The sequence below is a fragment of the Corapipo altera genome, unplaced genomic scaffold (genome assembly GCF_003945725.1).
Source record: "Corapipo altera isolate COAL_440 unplaced genomic scaffold, ASM394572v1 112, whole genome shotgun sequence".
NCBI lineage: Eukaryota > Metazoa > Chordata > Aves > Passeriformes > Pipridae > Corapipo > Corapipo altera.
The window spans coordinates 8966157-8987979 of NW_020884899.1; the positions used below are offsets into that span (position 1 = coordinate 8966157).

General features: G+C 43.9%; 1 protein-coding gene across 2 annotated transcripts in view; it reads right to left on the bottom strand.

Annotated features, from left to right (window-relative positions):
• The window catches only part of LRP8 (LDL receptor related protein 8), a 173353-nt gene extending 151585 nt beyond the window's left edge, over window positions 1-21768 (bottom strand). For both annotated transcript variants that reach the window (XM_027649266.1, XM_027649265.1), the window contains exons 1-2: window positions 21677-21768; window positions 20730-20849 (exon numbers count right to left, since the gene is read on the bottom strand). In XM_027649266.1, the coding sequence (XP_027505067.1) occupies window positions 20730-20849; window positions 21677-21746 (190 nt within the window). In that variant the 5' untranslated portion in view covers window positions 21747-21768. The remainder of the gene's footprint in view (window positions 1-20729; window positions 20850-21676) is intronic.
• Window positions 21769-21823: the final 55 nt, after the last annotated feature.

Sequence of the window (21823 nt, forward strand, 5' to 3'; positions counted from 1 at the left end):
AGTACAACCAACTGCAACTATGAAGCAGGTCCAACTTTTCATTATTCTGGAGCTGTGAGCATTGATAGGTCTTGTATTTTGGAAGTATCTTTCCTGTATGGCATTCACATGGAGCCAGGATCAGCCAATGGCCCCTCTGTTCCCAGTGTGGAACTCAGCACTAGATGTCTGTCATATATCTATAAATTACTCCAGGCAGAGACAGAGCTGGAACTCCAGTTAAGTCAACTCTGTTTGTAGACTGGTATCTTAAAGACACAATGATTCTGTGATCACATCTCTTGCTAATATCTACTAATCAAACCAGCTGATTAATTTCAATCAAGTCTGAAAACAAAGTGTAGGTCTAAAGCTCATCATCTTTATAGGAACTCTATTAAGAGTCAGAAGATGGCAGCTTGTGTGAGAGAGCTCTGAATCAGCATCCTCGCTGAAGGAAAGCAAATTCTGTGCACAGGCCCTGTTGAGTGGTTGTCAGGATGCACTGACATATCTATAGCTTCAGGCAGTAACCTGAAACACTGTTAGGCTGGGTTTGCATTTGCTTGTGAGAATGCTTCAAAACACACTCATTAGCCGCAATTAGTGTCATGGATTGGTTGTGCTTTCCAAGTACTCAGAGATGAACTAAACCAGAGGAAATCAGATGAGGCACCGGACCAAAGGTCTGTATAATTTAAAGTCAAATGGAAAAGACATGACAAATCCTAAAACCTTGTTATGGTGACTTGGACTAGAATGATGGGGATCCAACTGAAGACTTCATAAAACACCAAAAAGGGAGAGCTGGATAGCTCTGGTTTGGTAACTGCCTGTGAAATATTTCACACGTAAAACTCTGCTTTATCTCTAGTCAGTGTAAGCAGTGACCAAAAACTATTATTCCTGCTTGGGAGGGAAGCAGTCAGAGACTGAACTCACCCAACAACTATTTATTTCCCGAGTTCTGCCCCCCTGCCTGCACCCCTTCTGCAGGAGGATCTTAGAGGCAAGAAAACAAACCACATTTTTCCTCTGTTTTTGGTGCTGCCAAAACAAGTCTGTAGACAAGTCTGTAGACAAGTCTGTTTGCAGATGTAAAGGCAAAGATGCCCAGACAACCCTAAATACAAGAATTGAGCAGGGAACAGGAACACAGATGTACTTCTTCAGGCCACACATGATTTTTTCTGGTCTGTCTAAGCCTGGGGCTACTTGGCCTGGATTCCAGGAAGTGTGTGAGCTGCTGGGCTGCTGAGTCACCACTAGACCAGAGGGTAACAGGCAAGTCCTCCTTATGACATTTCTACAAAATATGAAAAGCATTTTTAAAAAATTCATATCAGATATTCAACAAAACCGCCAAGTAGTATCGACCATGATGAATAACTGAATTTAAAATGTCCCATGAGTTTAGGAAAGCCATGAGCCTAAGAGCAATTACTTGATAGGAATGTAGTATCATGCCAAAAACTTTGGGTGGGAGAGGAGCACCAGTGTTTGTCACATGTTAACGGAAAAAGTAATGTCCTCACAGCTCCTGCATAAACCCACAGCAGATGATCCCTGAGGAGCAGCAGAGTGAACTTCAAAATGCAAAAGCCACAAAAGTTCAAATTCTGACTGAGGATTAAATCGGGCTTCTTATACTGACCAGTAACACAGACTCTGTAGAGGGCTCAGAGATTAAATTAGGGTCTTGCCTACTCTGAAGAGTAGGAAACACCCCAATGTAGAACCAGTGTGTTAGCCTCGGACACCTCCGGCTGCATCAGATTTAAAGTTCAGCTCTTGGTGCTGATGATCAGCAGCTGAGTCTCCCAATTTTAAGTACCTTACAGCTCAGAGATAAGAAGAAAATAAACTGTCCCAGCAAGCACTACAGTATTACAGTGCCCCTTACAATATGTTCCTGCTGTTGCTAGCAGGAGGAACAGAGAGCTGTTCCTGCTCCTCCTTGCAGCAGCTGCTGCTGCACACAGGAAGGTCTGGAGCACTTAGGGTTTTGAGAGTTCATCCAGTAGCCTTGGAGCACAGCCCTGCCAAGATATTAGAACATTTTGGAGGGATTCTTTGGAAAGAATCAAGTGGAAATTGAAGCAGACTTTGAACTTTGCCAGCAACAGGAATTGCATATTCACAGCAGCCCTCTGCCATAATCATTTGCTTCCCCCCCCTCTCTCACAGCAGCTGAGAGATAACTGCAGAAACTACTAGAAGTAATTGAGAGGAAGGAATTGAACCTTCCTGTGCATCAGGCACAAGGAGGATTCATCCTGTATTGAAGATGAGAAAAGTCACTCATATGACTCAGTTGTCAGGATGTCTTCCTAATTATTGCGGTATTTAAAGAGCAGAAACAGGCAGCTCTCAAACATGATTCTGCCAAAAGTGATACGAAAAATAAAATCCTCAGAGCAGAAGAGTGCCATGACAATGTGACCTCTGGAGAAAGAAAAAAGTTCTCTGACCAGAACTTTGCAGAGATTTAGATTTTAGGTGACTCTTAAAATCGTGACTGTTGTTGCAAGATCAGCATTAATTGTGAAAATTAACTAGCTCTTCTGTGATTTTATTCTGTACGTGCCAAGAAAGGAACAAAATATTGATTGAACGAGCTTCAGGTTTTATTTACATGAGGATCTGATTGCCAGGTTCATTCTTATGCAAAGCAGAGAGAGAAAGCTCTTTCAGCAGGCATTTTAAAAAATAAGATCTAAAAATAACTTTATGCTTTGACTTTACTTGTAAGATCCCTAGGAATGCATGCCCAGGCTCCTTCCTTCAGTAGTCACTCAGAAACGCAAGAACTAGATCCAGGAAATCCCTGACATTTCCACTGACTTCAAACTGGAGATGAGTTTGCTCTGAACTGGAACATAACTGACCCAACTCAGCATCACTAAGAGAAATATGAAACCAGTGCCCATTTCTGATTCTCAGTAGGAAGAATACCCCAAAAAACCCTCCCACTATATCACTTTGAGTGTGTAGTATTTTTCCACATACATGTACTCTTGGGAAGCTTTGAAAGCTTTTATTTTCTAGCACTGTGTCTCCAGGTCCTTCCTTGAAGCTGTTGTTGTTTCTCACACCAGATCTTTTTGAAGCTGTAAAAACAAACCTTTGTGCTGTATAGGAGTAATGCCAGGAGGAATGACGTAGCAAAGTCCTCTTGGGAAGAGCCCTGACTCCTCTGGAATGAACGCAGAAGATCAGCTCCCTAAGCTCTTGTCCATGAAAAACAGGCACACCTGACCAAATTATGAGAGAAAGCACATCTACATATGATATTGTCTGTTCATTGAAAGATCAGATGAAACTTTTGGATAAAAAAGGTGACCTCCATTTTACAGCTTTTTTCATAACAGCTACACTGGGAGAAGCAGACAACCTTGTGTGATGTGATAAAACTGAGCAAAAACACATCCCCAAAAAGAACCACGAAGAACATTTTGTATTTCATAAAGCCAGTCCTAGGTCACTCTTAGTCTACCTCCATATTCCCAGCTCGTAGCCTTGTTCCTATCTGGCTATTTACAAAATCCCTTTTCTCCCTCCAACAAAAGTATGGCAACAAGGTGGTTCACAACAAAATGCAATTCTGGGATAGTGGTATCATTCTGTTTTCCATGGGGGCTTTTTTATTTTTTTCCAAATTGTTATGCCTCAGGAGAACAGAGTGAAAAATCTCACCATCATTACTTCTTTGCAAACACTTCTGCTCATTTTGCAAAAGCCAGAACACGTTTCGGTGCAGAGTAAAAACTCATTACTAAGCAGCTGAAGTAAATTCTTGAAAGCAAAACTGCTCATTTCTAAAGCTCTTAGGGAAGCATTTACTGCCTAAATCTAGTGTGAGATCTTGAAGTCCTTACTGGATACAGAAGACTGTTTGGGAATTTGCCATTCTTCTACATAAAAAGAAAACAAGTGCACCCAGGAGTAAATCTTTGTAGCCAGAAACAGCCAGGCATACTGGAGTGCAGTTTCCAGAACATCTGCTCTACAAACCTAATTATCCCTCATTGCACAGATGCAAAAGCCATCTGAAATGTTAGCACCTGAGACATGGAGATGATTTTAAGTCTCTTTAAAATGAACTTTTTTAAGAAAAGAAAAGCCATGCAGAAATAGCTCTGTTAGCTGCTGCACAAACTGTAAGTCAATAAAAACTGATCCCAGTTCATTCTAACGTGAGAGAAGTCACATCCCCACATCTGTTCCATATGGGTGTTTATTCTTACCACACTTTAGACTCAGTTCTCAGTGGGATGATCTGAAACTGTGGTACTACAATCTACTACTATGCATCCCATTTTTCAGGGATTTGGCAGCAGCTTTTGAGTCCAGACTGCAACAGCTTCATTAAGTCTTAATCTGCAGTAGAAATACACAAGCCCTAAAATCTAGATAAGAATGTTATTTCCAGAAGGAAATGTTAAATTAAGCTCACCTTCCAACAGCTGCAAGGGCACTGGTGGGCACTGGTCCAGCTATTGGTGGCCCTTTTATTTGCAGATTCCTTCCTGAGAACGAATTACATGAGAAATTTGAGAGGAGTTTTAAATGGGTTCATATATAGAAATGTGACAAAGAAACGTATATAAATGAGGCTGAGCTATGTGGCTGTACAAAAGCAGACAGCTTAAATCATTTAAGAAACAGTATCCACAAACCTCTTTTCTCAAGTGAAGACATCTTTCTCTTTGTCTCTCAGGAACTCTATTTCATCTCATTGCTCTTGAATTTTCACTAGCAGTCAAGTGGCAAGCTGCCAGATAACTCACAGTTGGCTGGAAGCACGGTCACCTACAAGCTAATTGATGCCACAAAACTTCCCTCCAGGATGCCATCTGGGTTGCATTCAATATTCTTACTGGATTCAGAAGTCCGTCCCTCTAAACTTGAAAGCTGCTTCTCTTGACCAAATGCCAATTTGCTGATTTTGTTTGCAAGCACATACATTTAACTAAGCAGCAATACCAAGCTCCTGCTCCCCTCTTTTGACCATCTATCTACTGCACTATTCTGTAAAAATAAAGACAAACCATTCCCTGTGTCACAAGTGGGTAAACTGGGAAAATGAGAGCTGAAGGAGGCTGTCAATACAAACGCTGAAAGGCATCAATGTAAAATAAAAGGCATTTAACACAAAGTCTCTGCCCTTGCCTGAATAAAGAGCCCACATTTTAAAAGAGTACCCTGCCCCCATTGCATATCCCTTGATGGCTATAATAAGACTTCTTGTTACCATTTTTAAAAAACAGGACATCTAGTAAATAACCTTAACCCTAAACTAAATAACCACAACTTTCGGGGCCTATCTGCCCCACTAACAGTCAGACAGGTAAGGTAGGTGTTTTTATTTTCCTACTGCTACTTCACTGCAGCAGAAAAGCACCTACTGACATGCAGCTGCACCCTTCCATTTCTCTGCATTGACAGTGATAGTTTTCTGTATGCAAAGCCAGTTCCACAGGAAATAGCAACAATAAATCACTGCAAAGGTCTCCTGCTTTCCTGTTGTGCATCTGCTGCTTGGCAAGTTCCAGTAACTGTGCCATTGCCCCACCACACTCAGCCCTGAGATGGGGAAAGCCACTCACCTTTCCAGCTGGGATCAAACTGCCATCATCTGATGCTGGAAGGGAGTTCCCTGCTCCCAAAGAACAGAAGAGGTCTATGTGATGCAGAACACACCATCATTATTGCCAGCAATCTGAGGCTCTGGAACCAGCAGGCCTGAGCACGAACAGCTCTTCGTGCCCAGATAAGCATTTCCTCTGACAATATTTGAGGTTAAGTTTACACAGTTGCTTTGGGTGAGGAGGGGAGAGGCTGCCACAGAGCCTGATGCAACAGGGACGTGTTTTGTCAAGCTCTTAGCCTGCCTTTCCCATCACATCCTCTTTCTGCTCTTTGTGGATATGCCCACTTTGGGCATATTTTCTCAACAAGTTTCTTTTATTAAAACCACGAAGTTCAGGCACGGCTGAGTTTCCAGCTGTCTCACCAGACCTTACACAGGAGTGTCGTCAGCCCTGGTGACATTTCATTTCTCTTTAAATCCCCTCATCTTCAGTGGGTGAGCCCAAGCAAGCAAGCTCACACTATGACCTCTCTGCACAGGGAGGCAACTTCCCAGTGGAGAGCTGCAGACACAGAGGTCCAAAGCACCCAAATCACCTTTCAGCAGGCCTGACCTTTATCTGCCCGTTCCCCCACAACACAGCCCCTCAACGCTGTCCCCAGAGGGGCTGTGTGAAGCCTTCATGAGCAAGGATCCTTGCAAGAGCAGTACAGATTTACTCTATAGCCACTTACCTAGAAATACTTTGTAACAGAATAGATTTGGCAGAACTGAATCACAATTACCTGCTTTTCATCTGGAGGAGAGACAGCATGCTGGAAAACTCAAGGGCAGTTTATTTGACTCACTTATTCAGACATAATGCTGTTGGAACAAAAGGCAAACCTGGCAAAAGCTCATCAAAACAAATCTCCATCAGGTTCATACACTTAAAAACAAATGTCCATCAGGAATAGAGATGGAGAGTGCCTACTCACATTTGGTAATTCTTGTGCCCATTTTCTGCAGTCAAACTAAAAATCTAATACTCTAGAAGTGTTTTAGTACCTTTCTGTTACAGGAAAATCCTATTATTATTAGCTGAGGAAAGGTATTGGAAAAGCAGGATGTAAGTGGCAATACTGACGTAACAGAATTAAAGAGGTTTACACTGACTCACTAAATACCCACAAAGCAACAGTAAACTCACTTTGAACTCACCAAGAGTTCTGCTGTGCAGTCTAATAGCCTGCAGCTTAGCTGGAAAAACTGACTCTCCAAATGGCTCAGGGTTGGGGTTTTCTTGTTTTGCCTTTTTTTTTTGTCAGTTGAATATATTGCACAATATCTAAAACTGAACACGAACTTCAAGTTTTTTCATAAACAAGGGGATTAAAGCAGTAATAATTAAGGCTTTCCAAGCCACATCCAAGCCAGGATACAGCACTGTCAGGCGGGACAAGGAGCTCCAACTGGGGATGATCAACTCAGGCACAGGAGGAGCATTTTGTGGGACTGATGAACAATGCTCATTTCCCTTGGGTCTATTCCTGCTGTGACAGATAACACTGCAAACTCCAGGCCAAGCCTGGAGAAGCCTTACTTACTGTGATGTTCAGTACAGGGTGAACATCAGAGGCACTGGCAAGTCAAAGGGACACTGAGGATTTTGCTGCCATAAGCAGGCTCTCAATAGAATTGGAATATTACATCAACCTTGTGCATTCCCGCTTTTCTAGCCCTCCTGTGTCAAAGTTCAGACCTTTAGCACATTGAGAGTTCCGGGACTTTTTGCTCCAAAAAGCAGAGACACCTGAAGTTTAGCACATAAGAACGTGCTTTAGCTGTAGAATAACACACCATCTGTTGGAGGGAACTTGGTCCTTCCACAAAAGAGCCGAGCTGTAGATGCAGACAAAGCAGCCTAAGGGGGCAATTTTACAATATCCAAATTGAAAGCAAGATCATTATAAAACTAGGAATATCACAGACTAAAACATGCCTGTGATTGATCTTCCCTCCAGCAGGACACTGGAAAACACAGGCAAAAGAAGTACTGGATACAGACTGAATGAATAGTCAATGAAATATGGATGGTTTCTATTTTCATGGCTTGCCAATGGCAAGTCCTCACACAACAATGTAGCTGGGGGATGCATGAGATCAGGAATGGAATGAAACTGTACTTTCATCTCCAAAACAGAATTACAGAGTTAATCCTCACTTGGAACAAAACAGTGGTCCGAGCCTAGAACTTGTTTTGTAGGTCCACAATAACACTCCATGTACTTCTGGAGGCTGAAAGAAAAACAGGGTAACACACTAGAGAAAACTGCTGCAGAAAACATTTTTGTGAAGAACACAGGACTGAAACCACTGATTTTTGAGTTTTGAAAGGTTTCTTATTGTCAGCGGTGACTGCTTTTAACTGTGGAGGACAAAAGATTCCTTGAAATATCACTTAAAATTGATGTTTTATCCAGCATATTCCCCCACCAACACTGCTCCCTTCACCATTATTTCACAGGCTCACCTCAGGAGATAAAACAAGGTTTTATCACCCAAGGTGAAACTCTGCCTGGAGGGGGACAGTCACCACGTGTTCTCTGGAGGAGCCCAGCCAGAGCTTTTCTCTCAGCAGGACCTCTTGGACCACACAAACCCATTTCCTTTCAGCCTTTCTGGGCCCACAGCAGCAGCTTTTCCAGTTAGGAGACATCAATCTCAACAGAAGTACAGCAGCAAGGAGGTCAGGCCTGTGCTGTAGAGCTACAGGACCAAGTTTTAGTCAGCAATCTGAAATAAGAGATCAGCATTTCTTCAGAGACTTCTGCAGCAGCAGGATCAAGCTGAGCCATCACCAGACAAGATGTTTTCTTTCTTCAACTTTCAACATCAGTGAACTGTGCTGTCTGTCCATAAATTAATAAGGAAACTCCACCAAATACTGCAATTAATTAGAACAGAACACACAGCAAATATCTCCCCCAAATCCCGAGACACTCACTGTTTAATATTTTGATTTCTAACAGTTCAGAATGAAATGAGATCTCACTCTTCTAATTCATATCCAGTAAGAAATATAACTCTTTCTCTCCCACACACAGAGAGCCCTCACAGGTATGAGTCGTCTCTTTCCCATCTACTGAGAAGAATTTATCCAATGTAAGAGAGTGAAACCTCCATCATTCTTACATGTCAAAGTGCTGTAAAAATCTCTGCTATTACAAAAGCAGAGAAAAAAATCCTCAACACAGTAGCAGATAAACCAAACTGATCACTGTAGAAAAATGACATTTAAACATGCCCTTTTTCTATGCTGAAGGTCAAGCTGATGCACCAAAAAGCTTCATCTACAAGAAATTCACCACCAACCATCCCCAAGAAAAAGGATACCAGCTTTCAGGTGTACTACAGTCACAAAAATGGCCATAAATTAAAAAAAAAAATCTTCAGGGAATTCCAGCTTGTCATTCTAAGTCTCATAAGGTTTGTTTTTTCCCCCCCTCAAGAAACCTAATCCCACACGATTTCAGTAAAAACAAGTAGCAGGTAGAAAACCCTACTCAAAAACAACACACCAAGATTCTGCCCTAAACCCCTCACTGAATATGTTTCCAATGCCACATTCAAACTCACACACCCCCACAGAAAGAAATAAAAAATATTGTGGGAAGGGGGCAAATTAGGTCCTGTACTTGTCTGCCTTCCTCCCCCTCCATGGTTTTCACTGCCAGAGAAGCATCTTCTTTGCATTCTAAAATTAACCCTGTGATATGGTAACAAAGCCTGAGCAACACAGCACAGCAAAGGAACCTGTAAGTAACAAAGATCACTGCTCAACCCTTACTATTATGGACAACCCACTGACAGCCATCCAGCTTGCCTGGAGAAGGAAAGACAGAAAACAGTCTCCTGAAAGGATACTCTGGTTTCAGGTTTTCTTGAAACACTCCAACAGTGTGCTGAGGGGGCAGAGATGAAGCTGCCAGGGCAACAGCCCCTGTAACCCAGTACAAACCTGACTCTTGCTGCAAGAATGCAGCATTTCCCATGGTGCTGAATATCTCAGTCCTGACCTTGAAAGCCGGAGGATCAGAACTGCTCAGTGACAGGTGATGGCTTTTGTTCTGTGAACACACATCCCCTGGGGTGTTCTTTGCCAATACTGTTCACAGAATGCCCAACAATTTGGTGCACAACTGGCCTGAACTGGAATCCACAGTTGGCAGGTGTGAAGCTCCATGTCAGCTCTGGTTTCTCCAGCACTTGTCACCCTGGCAGCCTCAACCTGGATTTCAGTTTCAAAATTTAAAAATACTGTAAATTAAGCAAATAGATCTGGGTAGGGTGAACTTCGCATCTTCTTGCCAGCTGAAGTACAGCATTTGTGCAGGAGTTATTAATCCTTTCTACAAGCATTAGCACAAAATAAGGCTTGCAGCATTCACATGACTGCGTGCATAACCAAATGTGAAGAAATGCCTGCTGCTCTCAGCCAAGCCTTGCAGAGTCTCCTGTAATGCCTGAGCGAGGGAAGGTGTTCCCAAAGGTTTGGTGCACTGCTGTGGAGGACAGGCACTCTGTGAAACAGGACCATGAGAATTAATGGCCAAACTCACGAGGAAAGACCTGAAGGAATTGCAAGGCAATGAGATGCCATGTGCAAGTGTGGGAAAGGCTCCATGTTGCTCAGGCACATACTCATCCACAACCAGGAAGAAGAATTAAGTACATTATTTATCATTTCCCTCTAGAAAAGGGTGCCTGAATTTATATTGCAGGCCCCAGGATGTCTCCCCTCCTCTGCACTCACACTCTTTGAAGCGCCCTGCCACAAGTAGAAACCCTCCAGTCAAGAACTGGACAGATACAATTCTTTTCAGCACCTGTCAACACAGCTCCTTAATCCTTATTTAACTTCAGGGATCAACATGCACTTGCTCCTTGGGCAAACATACATAACACATTATTTTACAAAAAATAGAACAAATTTCTGTGTTAAAAGAACTCATGAAAAGGGGGAACAGAAATCACCCAGCAAAGAGCAATTCCTTGAAGTAAAGCGTGAAATTTCAACACACCAGTGTGATCCTGGCAGAGACTGCTCCAGAGCTTCCCTTTGAAACTCCCTATTTATCACCTGCTAAAGAATAGTGCCCATTTAGTTACCCCTTCTAAACTGTATAACAAGCCCAACTTACACAACCTTCAGAGTTGTGCAATCTAAACTGTATCTTTATTGTTTTACAGGAAAGGAAGAAGGAAAGGACTAGCAGCAATAAAACACATAATAGCAAATTAAACTTCCTCAGTTACCTTGGTTCTTTCCTGAAAAGGATAGGTCACAAATAACTTATGGAGGAGCGGGTGCACTGGTGATAAGTTACTTCAACAGTGCTCAGATAACAGCAAGGTGTGAGCACGGAGGTAAAGGAGGGTCTGGAGAGGCCAACACACGGAATGGAAAGAGCCTCTTTAGCAATGAAAAACTCTGTCAGGTGCAGTCTCAAAACAGGAACTTTTGGCCAGCTGAAGAGGTGGCTGCAGTGATATCTCTCTCTATTATTCTTCAGGATATGTTGGAATGCACAAAAAGAAAGAAGTCCATTTTGAAATGCAAAGCAAATCATTACACTCCTCCTCAAACACCTGTATTTCGTGTGTCTCTGATACTAAATACAATAAGTGATCTATTTGAAGTATTTCTTGCACTTGACTCAACACTAAAATTTTGAAACAGTGAGTTATGTCAACACTGGGATTTTCCTGAATACTTTACAAACTGTATATGACAAAGGCAAAGGCTAAGCCCTTGAGCAGTCACTTAATCCAAGGAACACGATTATCTGTATAAAACAATGTGATAATGGACCAGAAAACAAGAAACTGGGGACATTCTTCATGAGTCACTGGTGTTCACAATGAGTTGCTGAATAACTCTACAGCCTTGGGCAAAGGATAACTTCCCTCAGCATCAGTTTTCACATCCCTGAGATAACATTCAGTCCACTTGTACGGTGAAGATTCATAGAAAGCTAAACTGCTAAGCAGGTACGGGATGACGAATGTGTAATCAGCGTAACACAACTGCAGGAACAAGAATAGAAGCATTCAGTGCCAGAGGCAGGAGGTGTATTTCTTGGCCTACATCAGTCAGCACTGACAGTTGTTATCAAAGGAACTGGGCCATTTTCTCAGTTTTTGAGTAGTTGTACAGACACAATCAGGATCCAGGAGGAGAGGCCTGCAGGAACAGTTGTAAGTTTACGCTGAAATTCTTATTCTCAGTGCAAGTATATTCACTACTCCTGCTGTTGCTGATTTTTATGCTCTTAACTTCTCCCTGGACCAAATGGAGTAGCATCATATCTGGATGGAATAAGTCCAGCAAATCCAGCAAGGTTCACTGATACACCATCACTGCTAGAACAGCAAACCAAGCAGATGGTATTGTAGGAGACCCATGCAACACATCTGGAAAGATGCCTACAACCTTACTCATCTACATCAACAAGGATAGAAAAAGCCTGAAAAGTCACCAAAGAAATGAATCACATTAACTTTATACATGCAAAAAGCTCTACTGGGTAACACATGGCAGGACAAAGACTCGGGATCAAAAGAAAATTTCATTCACCCTTTGAAATGAAGCAAAATGTCACCTCAATGTACATCATGTTCCACATAACATCTCTAAGAAGGAAGCATGAAAAAAGTATGAAATAAGGTCAGTCAAAATAAAATATTAGAGTTAAAACCTGGAATCAGAGCAGTTATCTAAATGAGGGAAATAGTGCAGTTAAGAGTTTACTGTCAGTTGTATGTACACAGTAGTTTCTTCAACAATTATTTTAATTGATGAATCTGTGCTATAGGCTACTGGGAAAGGGAGAGAAGCGTACAACAACATAACATTTCAAACTTAAACAAAGAGAAAATTTCCATCTATTACAATGGATTTTAAATACACTCTTTCACTTCTTTCAGTCTTTTGCAAGTAAACGAAATCATAACCACAGAAGCTACAGAAACCAAGCTACCAGAACTCAAAAGAAAGATAAAGAAACTTACAGCAGGCAAAATTCGCACTCAGGATGGACAAGATTCTGCAGTGCTAATGAATTAGATTTTAAATTATAGATCTATCTTTAAAAAGAAAAAGTAGTCACAGCATAGAGAGCAGCTGCCAAAAAGAGCCCTTCTGGTTCTGCAAGTACAGGACTGTGCTCCTGCTGCCATGGAAACTGAGTCCCTCACTGCTCTCGTCCTGGTACAGTGCCACACATGCTCTCAAGCATTTAATAAATATTAATAATGCATTTAATAATAGTGATGTATCAGAAAGAGAACACCTAAGAAAAAAAATTGGCAATAAGGCTCACTTTACATGGCTGCAGCCCAAAGGCTACTACTGCTCTAAGCCAGCTATAAATCCTGTTCTCTCCTAATTTCTAACACTTGCTCTTGGCATTAAATGTGAGGTTAGACTGACTGCCAGGTTTAGCTTAGACTGAAAAAAAACCAGGAAACCTGGAGGAAAAACTGAAACACTTCTACTTATCCAACAGGTACCTCTCCAATAACTAGTACAACTGAGTGTACAGAGCACTGGACTGGCAGGTAGGAGACCTCATGTCTGTTCTTGGCTCTGCTGCTACTTGTACAACCGTGAGTCACTCCGGTACAGAAGAGCTGTAACACCATTTATTCACCTCCTCATGAGGAGAAAGGCATAGGGCTGCCAGATCTGCCTCAGCTTGGGAAGAAAAGTCATGGTCCTTGCCAGGAACAGAAGCACAGTCTACCACAGCATCATTATTATGGCAAGAAACACTATCTCTCACCCTGAGAGGCCATCAGGGACAGAGCTCACATCCTTGCTTTAAAAATCTTCTGGCTTCTCTTGGGTTAAATCTGCCTTTTAAAAATATTTCAGTCTGGATGGGTTTAGTTTTATTTTTCAACTAGCTTACAGCATCATTATAACTTTTAAAGTCTAATCAGTTTTTTTATCACTTGTATTTCAGACAGAATTTTTCACGGAGCAGAAAATCTGCATTAATTTTATCACAGGGCCTTTTACCCTTTTCCCCTCCCTTGTGGCTATCTAAATATTAATAATTTTAACAGAAAATAGAGAATTAGAAAAACTACACTCAGCTTTTTCAACACTTCCTGCACATGCACCACTAAATAGTGAGGATTTCCCTTTGGCTGGCACCAGCTGCCTGCACTGGGAGCAGAGCACCCCAGAGCAGGCACACTCATTTTCTACCAACAGCATGCTACTGCATAAGAAAACAAGCAGCAACACAAATCTTCATCCCCATCACTCAAACTCAGCTTACTGATTTGTTTTCCTGGGCAAAGCAAAGGAAGAAAAATTGACATCTTACAGTATTTTATAAGCCGTGTAACGACACAGAAAAGCGGAGCTGAGCAGCAACACACTTTGGGAACACCTTTGAAATTACCAGGGAAAAGCTGCAGGTAAATGGGAAAGTTGTAGAGAGGGAAAGGTCATCAGCAGATGGAAAAGGAGAACTTCACACCAAATCCAGTCTACCACAAAGGCATCCCTAACACAGCATCACAGTCTCTGAGGCACACCAAGGACACGGTAGATTTGCCGGTGAATTAAAAAAGCTGGTGACATTGAAAAAGCCAGCAGAAACAAAAGCTGGGTGTCTGCTCTATCAGAAACAGCTGAGGGAATCAATAATTGTCAGACATTTTCAGGCATTACAGAGTGTTTAATGGTCCTTTAGGTGAACAATGGAGTCAAGAAAACTCATTATTTCTAGCACTGGCAATCTCCTAGTCTAGGTGTGTCAGAGAAATGCATTCACCAACACACAACACTTGGTTTCTCCGGTCTTATAATTTGTTAATTTGACTTAATTCTAAATATTTTCTGATTAATATTAAGTATCTTCCATTCTAACATCAATCAGTAAGAAATCACATCTCAAACCTGTGCTAATCCTGGCTCTGTAACACTGCAGACAAAAGAGAACTGGTCTACATTGACTTTTCATAGAATCAGAGAATGCTTTGGGTTGGAAGGGACCTTAAGGATCACCTCATTCCAACTCCCTGCCATGGGCAGGAACACCTTCCACTAGATCAGGTTGCTCAATGTCCCATCCAACTTGGCTTTGAACATTTCCAGGGATGGGGCAGCCACAGCTTCTTTGTTTTATCTTTATACATTAAAATGTTCTGGATGAAGCTTGCCTACCTTGGCTCAAAATATAGAATATATTTGTACCCTCTGAAATGACAGCTCTGAGCACTCTGGTAAACAAACCAAGTCACTGTCAGTTTTGACTCCACTTTCAAAATTTCCTTCTTTCCTTCAATGTTTCCATTCTCCCTGACCTCAGGAAAGCTTTTCACATCACAGCTTGTTCCTGTAGCTGTATCTTGAGCAACTCATGTGCTTGCCTTCTGTGGCAGAGCAGCGCTCCATAAAACCAAGTTCTCTTCCCTCTGTGGCCATAACGCCCCCAGTGACTCTCCCACATACCTCAGCCCTCTCTTCTATCTTTTCAGTGGTCCTGTTCCAGTTTCTTCCCCCTTTCTTTCCCAGATTATGATCAGGAGTGATAGAAAATCACCACTTCCTAGAAAGCAATCTGCATATAGACTGCTTAATAAATAAAACTGCATAAATGAACCTCCTCAAGAAAATGCACCAGGAAATGGCGAAATGGAAAAGGGCATGTTTCCCACATGTACTTAAAGATTGATTTTCCACATAAAGATTGCAGCAGGTTGCAATTACAGGGAAGATAATCCAGACCACAGAAACATGCAAGTTAGTTTTCCCAGAGCAGATAATGGGAATATAATGAAAAAAGGAAGATAACTGACTAAAACCATTCACCGTGGAACACAAGAGATCAGTGAACTGGTTTCGAGCCTAGGCTGGACATGGACATAGCACAGACCAGGATGGGCAGGCAACAGGCACACAGGCAAGCAAACAAGCCCTGCCCCTCAGCACCACTCTTCCCAGTGCCTTCAGTTTTGGGATAAACATGCAGGCTGGCCACAGAACGCAGTCACACTATCACTGACAAAATCAAGAGCATATGACCATGCTTATGTCAAGGAAATCAAGAATTCTCCACAGGGTGACATGCAAGGCATCTCCAGAGTGGCCAGCAGCTATCACTCAGCATGCAGGATACTGTTCATGAAGAAAAATTGGAGCAACAGATAACAGAAGACAAAAAGATACAGAATACTGTTGCAGTTGTGACTGCCCGCTGTCTCACTGTGTCACATCCCAAAACCCTCAATCAGGCACAGCATTACACTGCTGCATTTCAAAGCCACCCAGGCCACATTTAACTCTTCACTGGATCCAGAATTTAGTTCTCAATTAGGCTTTTGATGTATTTTTACTCCCGAATTCCAGCTCTAGTGAAATGTGCACTGAAAAGCAAAGAGACTCCGAGGCTGCCTCCGGGGCTTTCACATAAACAGCAGAGTCAAACTCTCCACGGACCCTCTGCACAAATCCAGCAGGAGAAAAGGAATCCCTCCTCCGGATGGCAAGGGAAGTGTGCCTCAGCTACACAGTCACCTACTGTGGCCACGAGGCAGGGAAGGGCTGAGGTAGGGGGAAGTTTGCTGATTCCTCATGTTTACCCTGAATTCTGTACACATAGAAACAGTTTTGGAAACAGTAACTCCCTTCAGACTGCATCTCACACCTGAGGCAGCCTCAGTCCTGTCCAGTACAAAATATTCCTATGAACAGTACTCACCAGAAAGCAGCACCACAGAGAGGATCCCAATACAAAGATGGAAAATGGAACTTTAAAGGAGAAATTCTGCACTTGGTTGTGTCTCCCTGCAGGCAGGTATTACAAAGCTGAAGTGGGCTGGAAGCTTGTGTTCCATTTTAGGAAACTGGTAAAGCTACTGATTGTTTTGCAACTATATTCTTTGCCACATTTAAGGTTTAATCACCAGTGAAACATGTAAGCAGAGATCTTCCAGTCTCTTTCACCCATACTCTGGTCTAGGTTAAGATAATGTGAACCTTACTTGCATCAGAAAAATAAAATCACAACTATCAAAGAGCTCCTATTTTGCGTCAAATATATTGTACCTGGCTGCAGTTTGCAAGTTCTTCCTTGTTTTCTGCTGGCTGCAGCGGCAAGCAAGAAGAAACTTGCAAAACGAGGGAAAAAGTCTCCCAGAGCCACTCCCCCATGGAAGCAGCTCTCTAGGATTTTCCATTCTGGGTGATGTGTCACACAGCACCCTGGATACACAGCTTGGGGACCACGAGGCTCTGCAGCTGCCACCTCTCCTGAGGGAGACACAGAACAAGAGTCAGTATTCCACATTCCAAGTATCTCAGCAAGGAGTGAACTTTTGCTAAAACACTGTGCCTCAGAAAATGGACATTTTTCCCACTATAAAAATAGCTTTGATGTTTTATAAAGTTGCTGCTATACCATTATGGAAAAGTCTCAATGACTGCGTATCTGCAAATGTTCTCTGAAATAGATTATAAAATTCAGTCTTGCCTTTCCAGAGTTTCCTGAGAGGAAAAAGCATCACAGGGAAGGAGTAAAATGCATCTAAAGGAATCATGTTCAGAACTGCCCTAGAGCCCTGTCCTCATTGTGTGCATCACACACAGTGCACACTGTGGCAGCGCAAGCTCTAAGTTGTGACCGGGTTTTTGTCTTCCCAGGCCTACGCTGGATTGAGCTCAAACAAATCATTTTGCAAAGAGCATAGTAAACAGTCTTAAAACAGATTTAAACTCTGTAATAGCTACCCAAGCTTTCTGATTCCAGAGTTTATGACTTGATTTCCCCAGCAGTCCAAATAACATAACTTTCACTATTTTCCTCTTGGGAGCTTAGTTTCCTTTCATCAGATGCTCAGGAACATATTAAGGAATATCCCTACTCACTTATTTTCTTTCCCTCAAAGTGCTGTAACTTTCTGAAAACATGACAGCAAAAAGGCATCTTCATATTTAAACAATTTACTCTGTTTCCTTCACCTGAGTGGGGACAACTTCCAGGATCAATCCAGGCTGGGGATGGAGGGATTGAGAGCAGCCCTGCTGAGAGGGACTCAGGGTGCTGATGGATGAGAGGCTGGACACGAGTCAGCCACGTGCACTGGCAGCCCAGAAAGCCAACCCTGTCCTGGACAAGCTTAACTCACCTTACAAACCAGTACTGACCAATCTGATATGTCTAAGAGGGGAAATCATTAATTTTCATGCTTCAGTTCCAATGTTTGCCATATTAATTCACACATTAGTCCTATGGTAGATAACTTGAACTACAGCCACAATAGAAAAGGATTACTGAATGGAAAGCAAATTCCAAGGAGAAGATACAGTTTGATTACCAGGATGTTCTCCTTGGAGTTTAAAACTCCTTTAAAAAAGCCAACATTATACCAGCAAATCTCAGGGATGGGGGTAAAACCAGGGGCAGACATGGGAGACACAACACAACAGGGGACACAAATAAAAGCAAACAAACAAAAATTCAGTCTTGTGCAAAGATGGTTTCTAGTAGGAAGCACACAGCGTCCTGCCAAAAAATCTCCTTCCAGAGAACTATTTAAGATACTCTTGGTTACAAAATTTTCCAGTGTATATACACACCTACCACAAGGAATTGGTTTCATAAACCAATTGTTCCCACAGATAGACCATCGTGTCTCTTCAATAAGGGAGGATATAGACAAGCAGCAATGAGCTATTACAAATACTTTTCAACTCTGGGGAAAAGAATCAGCAGGTAATTACAGAGATTATCAGGGTCCTTATCAGTACTCATTATCACCAGGCTACCTGCATATTCGTTTTCCCCTCCATTACCACTCCAGCATGCCAAGTTTTCCAGAACAGTTTCTTCCATCGCCTATGTTCATAAAATAGTTTTGAAATAAATATCTGTTTATTACAGCAGTGATAACAGAGGTGATATCTAGAAGCAAAAACACATGGAACATACTCTTTCACCCAGTGAACAGAACTCTAAACATTCCATATGCTGAAAAGCAGTATGCATTTTCAAAATAAAACAGTGTTCAGAATAATATAAGTGAAAAAAGCGTGTTAGAAATGCAATGTTTGTCTTTCAGACTTTTTGAAGAAGAAACTGCAAAGTCTATAAATATATATGAACTAAACTAGCAGTTCATTAGTAAATTTTGTGGCATGATCCCCAATCAATAATAAATGCCAAATTCAGATTAAAGTGAAGATCTCTTCCTGATATCTCCACATCCAAAAATTTTTTCCTAATATCTCCAAAGTCACCATTCTACCACAATCTAGCCATCATATTTTTTCCAGCCCCAAACCCAACTGTAGAACCCCTCTGAAATAAAACTAAATCAGATGCAATTATCCATCTAACCATTGTAACACAGCACAATTCACATAGAGCTGATGTTCAACAGGGCGTTATTCCACACTCTCTCTTCTGACACAATAGTTAGAGGGCTGATCAGAAGGAAAAGGAGAAGATAAAGCAGCCCAGGTACTGACCCACTCACTCATGCAGGGCAAGGAGCTAAGGCCACAAACCTGCTCTTCAATGTGGAGTGTGGGGTGCAGAATCTGTTCAAGAAGCTCCTCCAGTCTCGATCCCAACCTCTGAGAAGCAGTTCCCAAAGCACAGCCCTCAGGTCACCTGCAGCTCACCAAGCCTTTGTACAACAGCACGCAGAGTTTTACATTGAAGACTTCGAGAACACCACTATCTACCTGCTCAGAGATTCCCAGTGCTTCCACAGATTAGTGTCTCCCTCTGGAAACACATACACTTTCAAGAAAGTATGCCCAGTTATAACTACACGAGTCCAAGCTGGTTCTCAGTCAGCCTTGACTTCCCTGAATCTTTTGTAACTTGATTCCAAATCTAAGTTGCCTTGAAATAGTGCCATTATAATTCCTGCAAAAACCTTTCTATATCTCAATTAACTAATGCTGCTAACTCCCCAGGTCATAAACTTAAGCATATATAAAGCCTATCAAGTTCTCTGAATACAAAAGCACTATAAATAAATATTATATTTTGCACTGTAACAAGATGTTCTCTGCGAACAAGAGTTTCAGAATCCCTGCTCTCCTTAATCTACTTAGACTTCACCTCTGAATATCCCCTGACACAGATTTACAGGTGAAGCTGTTAGCAGTACAATCACATACAGAAAAACACATAACCACCAGTTCTTCTTTTCTTCATACATTCACTGGGTCTATGAACTTGAAAGAGTTTGTTTAACCTGATGCACATTCAGCATCTATTATCCTACAGAGATAATTCATGAGATGTGGTACTTGCTACAATATTTGCTTAAAACTTAAAACTCCAAATTAAAGATACTTCTCTTCAAGACTTAGGCTCCATAATTTCTTTTATAGATGCTTCTTACAGTCCATGGTTGAGCCAAATTATCCATGGCTGTCAGAAGCTGTAAACAAGCTAAGTCAGGTAATAACAGCACAACCCTCCTAACTACCCAATAGGCTTCCACTCGCACACACCTGAGCCACACCACAGGAGAAGGCAAGAGTGCCACCTTCTCAAGTTTGAAAGTATAGATCTTGCTCTCTCTTCCCTTACGCTACCAGGGAATCAGTGTTACCTGGCTGACACTGCCAAGCCAAACAGTGCTACTTGTTCATCTCCCTTCTCACCACGACTGCAAACATATTTAAACAGGAACTCGCACCAACCCCGTATCTTGTAGGATGCTTATGAGTAAGCCGCGTTTCACATGAGCACCCGGCCCCGGCCCTGAGCACTGTCTCCCAGGGGGTTAAACATCTCTCCCAGCTCCCCGAGGACACAAACTCGTCTTCAGACGTTCTGAGCAGGGACGTTGCTGGAGGCGAGGGGTCCGGCAGGGCGAGGGCAGGGAGCTGCCAGGTGATCGCAGCCGCTGCCGCTCCCGCTCGGGGTGTCCCGGCCGGGCCGGGCCGGCACTGGAGGAGCCGCTGCCCCGCGGCGCGTCACGGATCTGCTGCTCCCGGCAGCCAATCGGCGCCGGAGCCGGGCACGGCGCGACTTCATTCATTCATTCATAAAAAGAGGCGCAGCGCAGCTGGGAAGCGCTGGGAATCGCGCCCTTCCCGGCCCCCCGCCATGCCGCGCAGGGCACGGACACTCACGGCAATCCGCCTCGTCGCTGTTATCCGAGCAGTCGTCGTCCTCGTCGCATTTCCAGATGGCGGGGATGCACCGCTCGTTCCGGCACTGGAACTGGTCCTCCTCGCACTCCTTGACGGCGCCTGCGAGACACGGGGCCGCGCCTGGGTCAGCGGGGCGCGCTCCCACGGCCGGGCGGCGGGAGCATCCCGGGGGTATCCCGGGAGCATCCCGGGCCCGCCAGCCCCGGCCGCGCTCAGCCCGGGCAGGGAGCGGGGAGCCGCCGCCGGCCCAGGGCGGGGGCCGGGCTGGGCTCGGGGGGCTCAGCGGCTCAGGCAGGGGCTGGGGAAGACGCGCCTCCGCGGGAGCACAGCGGCGATCCCGAAGCTGCTTTGTGCGGGGATAAAAGGGGCCATTCCCGTGCTTCCCCGCATTGTTTTAAAGGCGGAGGGAAAAGCAGCCTGCGAACAGAAGATGGTTAAACGCGAAATACAACAGACAAAGAAAAATTATAAAGCGCAGCGATGCTGGGACCTCCTGCGCATCCCTCACCGGGACAAAACGCACCGATACCTGGGGACGCGGGGTTAAAACAGTCACCGGCGCCGTCCCGGGAAAAGGGACCTGACCCAACTCAAGTTGAGGGCGGGGGGGGAACGGAGCAAATCTGCTTTGCAGACTCGCTGCCGCGCTGCTCTGACGAGGCACAAATCCCCTCTGAAAGGGATTAAAGGTGGCAGCTCCTGTCACCAGCGGTCGGGCTGCACATTCGCCCGCTGACAAGCGCGCCCGGCCCCCGCAGGTCGCAACCCCCCGAGCACGCCCGACCCCCGCAGGTCCCAAACCCCGCGCAGGGCACCGCTTGGAGCGGGTGCCCGCGGCCGCACACCCGCGGTGCCCGCGCCGGCAGGACCCTCGCCCCCCTCCCCGGTGGCGCCGAGGGAGAGCGGCCGGGCCGCGCCGGACCCACCTTTGGCGAGGTGCAGCTTGACGAGCAGCAGCTGGAGGAGCAGCAGCCGGGCGAGCGCGGGCCGGCACATGGTGCTCGCTCCCTCCCTCGGTGGCAGCGCGCCGTGTGCGGGGTGCGCGCAGCCGGCGCGCCGCTCCTGCCCGCCCC